The 7,827-nt window shown below is 41.5% G+C and overlaps 2 protein-coding genes across 5 annotated transcripts; both read left to right on the forward strand.

Annotated features, from left to right (window-relative positions):
• The first annotated feature begins 172 nt into the window (after nucleotides 1-172).
• Nucleotides 173-1,493, forward strand: LOC103332374 (caffeoylshikimate esterase-like). Its single transcript, XM_089051732.1, has one exon. The coding sequence runs from the start codon at nucleotides 327-329 to the stop codon at nucleotides 1,320-1,322; it is 996 nt and encodes a 331-aa protein (XP_088907858.1). The 5' UTR covers nucleotides 173-326; the 3' UTR covers nucleotides 1,323-1,493.
• Nucleotides 1,494-1,643: 150 nt separating this feature from the next.
• Nucleotides 1,644-5,717, forward strand: LOC103332492 (WPP domain associated protein). Of its 4 annotated transcripts, none has more exons than XR_016126724.1 (6): nucleotides 1,644-4,424; nucleotides 4,512-4,638; nucleotides 4,730-4,831; nucleotides 4,976-5,044; nucleotides 5,128-5,372; nucleotides 5,580-5,717. XR_016126724.1 is itself a non-coding variant. In XM_008235234.2 (4 exons), exons 1-4 carry the CDS (start codon nucleotides 1,807-1,809, stop codon nucleotides 5,039-5,041), a joined length of 2,913 nt encoding a protein of 970 aa, XP_008233456.2. In that variant the 5' UTR covers nucleotides 1,644-1,806; the 3' UTR covers nucleotides 5,042-5,500. The 4 variants fall into 4 exon arrangements, 1 of the variants encoding a protein (XP_008233456.2); XR_016126725.1 differs by having other exon boundaries at nucleotides 5,150-5,372; XR_016126723.1 differs by having other exon boundaries at nucleotides 4,976-5,372.
• The last annotated feature ends 2,110 nt before the right edge of the window (nucleotides 5,718-7,827 follow it).

Consider the following 7,827-nt stretch of genomic DNA (forward strand, 5'->3'; position numbering starts at 1 on the left):
CCTCTCTCTCTCTCCCTCACAAGACACAGTATAATGAAGGGAAGAGCAGAGTAAAGATGGAAGGAAGACATGTGGCAACACCCCATTGGTTATGTAATTAAATACGAGGGTAAATGGGCGGTAAATACAAAGTTTTTAAAGCTCATTCAATTGCAATTTGCATGCCCACCCCCATTTAATATTCACACCCAATCCATCCCCAACTACCAAAACCACCCAAACCAAAGCAGCAATAAGTAACTCCAACGACTTCCCCTTCCACACTCTTTTCAGTGTCTTTGGATACTTTCACCACCCGGCGCATTTCACCAAACCATAGTCACAAAATGGCGCACCCAATTGCGGAGGCGAACGACCAAAGCCCCTTCGGCTCTTTGACCCCTGACGCCTTCTATTCCCGCCACAAAGTCTCTCACGCCTCCGAGTACATCACGAATCCCAGAGGCCTCAAGCTCTTCACCCAGTGGTGGACCCCACTCCCTCCCACTCCTGTTGTCGGAACTCTAGCCATCGTCCACGGCTACACCGGCGAGACCAGCTGGTTCGTCCAGCTCACCGCCGTCCACTTCGCCAAGTCTGGCTTCGCCGTCTGTGCCATCGACCACCAGGGCCACGGCTTCTCCGACGGCCTCGTCGCCCACATTCCCGACATCAACCCCGTCGTCGATGACTGCATCTCCTTCTTCGACTCCTTCCGCGCCCGCCACGCGCCGCCCAACCTCCCCGCCTTCCTCTACGCCGAGTCCCTCGGCGGCGCGATAGCCCTACTCATCACGCTCAGACAAGGGAGTGGCGCGTGGAACGGCCTCATCCTCAACGGCGCCATGTGCGGGATCAGCGCCAAGATCAAGCCGCCGTGGCCGCTTGAGCACCTGCTCTTCCTCGTCGCGGCGGTGATCCCGACGTGGCGCGTGGTTCCGACGCGGGGGTCGCTGCCGGACCTGTCGTTCAAGGTTGATTGGAAGCGGAGGCTGGCGCTGGCGAGCCCGAGGAGGACGGTGGCGAGGCCGCGGGCGGCGACGGCGCTTGAGCTGCTGAGGGTGTGCAAGGACCTTCAGGCGAGGTTCGAGGAGGTGGAGGTACCGCTGCTGATCGTCCACGGCGGCGACGACCTCGTCTGCGACCCCGCGTGCGTCAAGGAGCTCCACGGGCGCGCGTCGAGCAAGGACAAGACGCTGAGGATCCACGAGGGCATGTGGCACCAGCTGGTTGGTGAAACCCAGGAGGACGTCGACTTGGTGTTCGGCGAAATGGTGGCGTGGCTTCGTACTCGAGCTGAACGCGCCTCCCCGGCTGCCGTCGCGAGCGGTGGTGCTGCCTAGTCTAGTCTATAGGGGTTAGTAAGGTTTTAGTGATGTGATCACTGTGTTAAGTTAAACTTAGTTGGAACAGAGAAGGAAGAAGCAGCATAAGCAGCCAATGGAAGCATGCCATGTCACTTGAAGTTTAAATAAAAATTATTAATTCATATAGAATTAATATGATAAAGCAAATATGTGTGACATTCTTAAATTGTTCAACCACCCACCCTTATGATTCATACCAAAAAATAAATAAAAATAAATAATGCAATTTTCCAAACTTAAAATTATGAATATGAGAATAAAAATGGAAGAGAATGAAAATGATACCTTAGAATAGGTCATCATATCATACAACAAATAACCCACATTTCTTGGGCAATTACGAGAAAATAGAGACTGGTTTCTGCTAGTAATTCTTTGTTTCCACCATAGAAGATGAGATTCTTGTTTTGCTTTTTATTTGTAGTTGCTTGTTGATTGAAACATACCAAACTGAGACACAATGGATTCAACCATGATGCGGATCGTGCACCAAGCAATGAACAATGCGCATGAGAAGATGCAGAGCAAAGAAGGTGTTCTTCAGCGCTTGAATGAGATATCCAGATTCTATGAGTTGGCTGTCATGCAGCTGGAAGGGTGTTTGAAGTTTGTTCGGCAAGAGACCGACAGCTGCATTCTTGAGAGCAGCCATGAGCAGGTGCTGACAGACTTGACTGAGATTCGAAACCGCCTTCAAGGGCGCCTCAAGGAGTCTGAGATGGCAATCATGGCTAAGGATAGAGAATTGGCTTCGCTGCGTTCCAGCACAGCGAATCTCAAGCTTGAAAGAAGAACGAAGAGTGAGCCTGTTGAAGAATACATTTTTAGTAATAGGATGGGTGGGGATGATGAGGAGGATGATGATGATGATAGAGATAATGAACTTTTTTGTGAGTTGAAGAATTCAGTGGATCAGCAGGTTTTGAATATCAGACAGAAGCTTCAGCCTGATTACAGGTTCAAAGATAAGGAAGGAAATTCAGAAGTCGTTGAAGGGATCAACAACAAAAAGATTGAGCAGATGGGTTCAGACATGGGGATTTTGAAAGAAACTTTGGATCTTGCTTTTGGGAAAATGCAGAATGCCATTTTCAGGTCTGAGGTTGGGCCAATTGAGCAGCAATGGAGATGGGATGTTGAGAAAGACACAATGTCTGCTTTGCTTCAAGGGTTCATGAGTGATTTCCAAGAAACTGTTGAAGCACAAGTGTGGAAGGAAGAGGAGCACGTTTGTCTTGGCTTGAAGGAGTACTGGTATGATTTGATGGATGAGGTTGTGAACTTGCGCCATGAACTAGATTCTTTCGTTGGTGATAATGAGGTGGTGCAAGTGAAGAGTACTGATCCATTGCAAACAAGCCTTGGAGGCAAAGTTTCAAACAGAACAAATGAAAAGCATTCACCAGAAGATTTTAATCATGGAAAGCCTGAATATCAGCTGTCTTTAAAGGCTGAAGAGGTTATGCAAGAAGTCCATGAAGAGGAAAGGGGAGAGGATGGAGGCCACTTTGTTTCCAAGATGATAAAGAATCATGAATCCATCATCCGGAAGAAAAGTGCAGAGGTAGAAGAGCTGAATTTGCTGAAGCGAGAAATTCTTCGACAGAAAGGGAATTTGTCTAGCAGGAGAGAAGAGATCGGGATGCAAGAAAACAGCTTGAAAAGAAGGGTCCAGGAAATTATTTTAAAACTAGACAAATTAAGAGATTGGGATGTTAAGCTTAATGAAACTTTTGGTAATTATGAGTGTAATCATGAGGAAGAAACTCTTTCAGAGGAGAGGTTCCTGAAATCTGATGCAAATCATATTGACAATTTGGAACTTGATACTTTGGAAGATGTATGGAAGAAGATGGATAAAGTACCTTACGCAATAAATGAAGAGCTACAAAATGAAGGCAGCAGGCTGAAACAAGACCAAGAAGAAGAAAATTTGAAATCTGTGATAATGGAAAGGACCTATGTTACTCTTCTTGAAAGTTTAATAAAAGAGAATCGCATTGAATTACATGATTTTGAGTTAGAGAACCTGATTTGGAAGGACATATGTAATCTTCTCCTTACAGAAGTGGTCAATCAATGGATGGAGAATATTAAAGGTAACAACATTGAATCTCGAACCAGAGAAGAGATATATTGCACCGTCCTCCGTGAGGCAATCAAGGATTATAGCTCAAATGGTAACTTTGCATTAGTAGAGTGTCAGGATTTGAGGGTTGAAAATAATTCTTTGAACGACTCAGCATTCTCAGACAAGTTCTGTTACTTGGAAGGAACAATAAGAGAGGATGTATGCTGGACCCTTTTGCATGAAATGCTCAAGGAGTGGAATGAATGCATATATGGTTGTGAAACTGAGAGCCTTCTTAGAGAAGAGGTAGACTGGCTTATTTGTAATGAGACAATCAAAGAGTTTGTAAAAACTGCCGGTGATCCATTGGCTCAATATCAAGATATTGTTACCAGGGAGTTTCTTCAGATCACAGAAAGTTTTGTGAGGGAGGATATCTGTATGGTTTTCATCAGAGAAACGATCAAGGAATGGAAGATGGAGAGTCTCAGTAAGGAAGAAATTTTTCAATTTGTCATGGTTGAGGTATTGAGAGATGCATTTGACCTGTTTAGCGAAGCTGATTCTAGGACTCATGACAAATTCCCAAAAGGCATGCTCTTTGCTAACAAGTTACAGAATGATAGACAGGTCGGTGCAGAGGAGAATTTGAATGAAAAGATAGGTACGGAGGAAGATCTGATGTCAAGTGAAAGTTCTAAAGGGTTGTTAACTAAATTCCACACTTTCAGTTCGGTGAGCAGCAAGCTAGCAAGTAAGGCTCTAGGAAGTGAGTTAGGATCTAGTTTAGACATCGTAGTTGGTGGTTTACAAAAGGTTTATGATCAAGTGAGTCCTGCAGTAGGTTCTGCGCATAGCAGTGAGCCGTCTTATTGCCAACCAAAAACAAACAAAGAGGTTCAATTGAACCCACCTGATTCTGTGTTTACACCTGTCCTCAGATTTCAAGAAGTGTTGGTGGACCATGAGCACACATCAAAAGAAAAGTTAGAAATAAACTTCTTGAGGTATTGTTCTATATACAAATAATTTCTCACCAAAGCTCAGATTGTACTTCTGTAAACTAAGCAGACTGCATGCCTACTCCTTTACAGATTGGACAAGATGAGGGATGGTATAAATATACTTGTTGAACATGTTTCCACCTTGAGAAAAAAAGAATCACTTTATAGGAACGCTTTTACTAGGAGATGTCAAGATCTGTGGAAGGCTGAGACTGAGGTTATGCGCTGCAACGATAACTTTTTGGCTTTGTGAACTAATCATATTGAGTTTATATGTTGGTTGGAATTTTGATGTGTGTCATATATAGGTGGATCTTCTGGGTGATCAAGTGGATGTTCTTGCAGGCCTTCTTGAGAAAATTTACACCATATTGTGTCATCATTCGCTGGTTCTGCAGCAGTATTTTGAGGTAAGCAATGTTTTCTTTTCACATTTCTCGTGTCAAGGTGCTGTGTTTAGTGATGCTTAATCCTTTCTGTTGTACGCAACCTTCTGTTTTACTCTGAAATGTGAATTGTTTATCATAGTTTATAGTTACTCGATTTTCTTGCAGGTCTCGGACATCTTACAGTTGATCAATAAAGAACTAACTGGAGCTGTCAATACATCTAAAAATTGACATGTGCGTGAAACCATGTTCTGCCTATCATCCTTTTATTTTGTATTGAAGAAAAAGATAAAATGTGCTTACAGAAATGGATCTAGTTTGTTATCTATGTTGTTTTAGCTGAGGAAAAATAAACGAAGTCAACCAAAACAAACAGAAACACAAGGCTGCAGGAGAAGACAAGTGGGAAACCAACAAGGGAAAAAGAAGAAAACAAAAAAAGGAAACATCATTCCTCAATAGGCTGGCGAACAATACTATGTTTTGAGGAGCCCAAAGAGCAAACCAAAACTAAGCTGGCAATTAGCTCTCGTCATTGATTTTATCTTGAAGCTTTCGAAAGGTTTGTTTGCTGTCTAGTTCTTGTCTTTTTCTGTTTAAGTGAAGGATAAACGGCTATACATTGTGCATATATAAACATGCATTTCAAGGTCTTGATTGTTTATGTATCATCAAAAGTTCTCATGGCCACACTACTTCACCTATGTTCCTATTCTGTTCTAGTTTTGGTCCTTTTTGTTAACTTTGTAACCTCTTATAACCACATTAGTCTCTCACCATGGGGCGCACCTGCACCCTATAAACCACCACTATCACCTTCACCACCATCACCACCACCTCCCAATAAGGAAGGGTCTTCAAGAGGACTAAGTGGTGGGCAGAAGGCAGGGATAGTGTTTGGAGTGCTGATAGGAGCAGGACTGATTGGGTTTGGTGGATTCGTGTACAAGAAACGTAAGGGTAACATGAGAAGAAGGCGATTTGGAGCTGCAGCCAGGACAACCTTTCTTTGATTTTGACACATCTTTATGATTAATTGGAAACTGAAATAGGAGAGGAAATGAAGAGACCATGAATGAATCTACATTTGTTAATTCAAGTTTTGTCTTTTTTATATCTTCAGTATGGGGTTTTTGATTTGATTGTTCTTTAATATTGAAAAACTAGCATGTCCAATAAGATTTGAAATTCGTTTTGTGTTTATTAGAGTGTTCTTGAACTGCGAATGTTATAAAAGACAGTTCTCATTAACATGTAACAACACTTGTTGGGCAAATTAATCTGACAGAAATCCTTATTGGATTTAATTACAATCATGATATCATTAACATAAATGAATCTATAGAAACCAAAATGAATAACAATCTAAATGACAAGAACCATAACTTAATGACAAATTCCACAACACTAAATGAATCTATAGAACCACAACGCTTGAGAGATGCATTTGACCTGTTTAGCGAAGCTGATTCTGGGACTCATGACAAATTCCCAAAAGGCATGCTCTTTGCTAACAAGTTACATAATGATAGACAGGTTAGTGCTGAGGAGAATTTGAATGAAAAGATACGTATGGAGGAAGATCTGATGTCAAGTGAAAGTTCTAAAGAGTTGTTAACTAAATTCCACACTTTCAGTTCGGTGAGCAGCAAGCTAGCAAGTAAGGCTCTAAGAAGTGAGTTAGGATCTAGTTTAGACATCGTAGTTTGTGGTTTACAAAAGGTTTATGATCAAGTGAGTCCTGCAGTAGGTTCTGCACATAGCAGTGAGCCGTCTTATTGCCAACCAAAAGCTTACAAAGAGGTTCAATTGAACTCATCTGATTTTGTGTTTACACTTGTCCTCAGATTTCAAGAAGTATTTGTGGACTTTGAGCACACAACAAAAGAAAAGTTAGAAATAAACTTCTTGAGGTAAGAGCACACAACAAAATAAAAGTTAGAAATAAACTTCTTGAGGTATTGTTCTATATACAAATAACTTCTCACCAAAGCTCAGATTGTACTTATGTAAACTAAGCAGATTGCACGCCTACTCCTTTGCAGATTGGACAAGATGAGGGATGGTATAAATATACTTGTTGAACATGTTTCCATGGAATAAAAAAAATAAAAAATCCACAACAAACTTAATTTCCTATTTTGACTGTTTGTAAAATTAAGAAGGGATGAGGATGGTGGAGAAATTGGCATACGTTTAACATTGTCAACTGCCTTGGTATGCACAGCCATGCCATGTATGACGAATTAGGGGTGGGCATCGGGACAGGAAAACTGAAACACGGAACCGAACCGGTGAAAAAAAACTGGAAAAAAAATCGGTTGACAAAAAAAGTCAACAAATCGAACTAGAACCGAACCGAACCGGACCGGAACCGGACCAGTCATATATATTTTTTTATTTTTACAAATGTTTAAAATCTAATGCCATATTTTAAATGTTATAATCACTATTTTTCCAAGTTCAACTTCAAAAAATTTCTAAATGTATGAATTGGATTATTTGTTAATTTTTAAGCCTAAAAAATAAGTTATTGATTATAATTTTTTTAATAAAAAAATAAAAAATTATTTTTTTTTGGAAAAAGAATTAAAAATAATAAATTAATAATCCGGTTCAAAACCGAAATCGGTTGGAACCGGACTAGAACTGGTTAGAACCGAACCGGTCGGTTTTTGAAATTTTTTTTGCCTAAACTGGACCGATTAAATAGTGCCGATTCCGATTCCAGTTTAAGGTGAGAACAGAACCGAACCGGACCGCCCACCCCTATGACGAATAGGTTTGAGGGACCTGAAAGTAAATGTTTTGAATTTGAATCTGACTCTGATGGTGTGGTGAAGATGGTGTGGTATTTGGTACCGAAGTTACGTTTTGGATGGGTTTTTAGTGAAGATGATGAAGACCTGCTGCACACGGGTTGTTGCGATTGCCAAGCAACTGCCATATCAAAACCCCTAAATTCCTCGCCATTTTCGTCTCTCTCGCTTCGCTTCTCTTCTTTTCGGTACTCTCTC

The sequence above is a fragment of the Prunus mume genome, linkage group LG5 (genome assembly GCF_029339155.1).
Source record: "Prunus mume cultivar Tortuosa linkage group LG5, ASM2933915v1, whole genome shotgun sequence".
NCBI lineage: Eukaryota > Viridiplantae > Streptophyta > Magnoliopsida > Rosales > Rosaceae > Prunus > Prunus mume.

What these genes read in the sequence shown, in the direction of transcription:
- LOC103332374 (XM_089051732.1), top strand. Translation starts at nt 327, where the DNA reads ATGGCGCACCCAATTGCGGAGGCGAACGACCAAAGCCCCTTCGGCTCT.
- LOC103332492 (XM_008235234.2), top strand. Translation starts at nt 1,807, where the DNA reads ATGGATTCAACCATGATGCGGATCGTGCACCAAGCAATGAACAATGCG. An exon ending in TGTGGAAGGCTGAGACTGAG is followed by an intron (nt 4,639 to 4,729) that starts GTTATGCGCTGC and finishes TGTCATATATAG; the next exon opens with GTGGATCTTCTGGGTGATCA. An exon ending in TTCTGCAGCAGTATTTTGAG is followed by an intron (nt 4,832 to 4,975) that starts GTAAGCAATGTT and finishes ATTTTCTTGCAG; the next exon opens with GTCTCGGACATCTTACAGTT.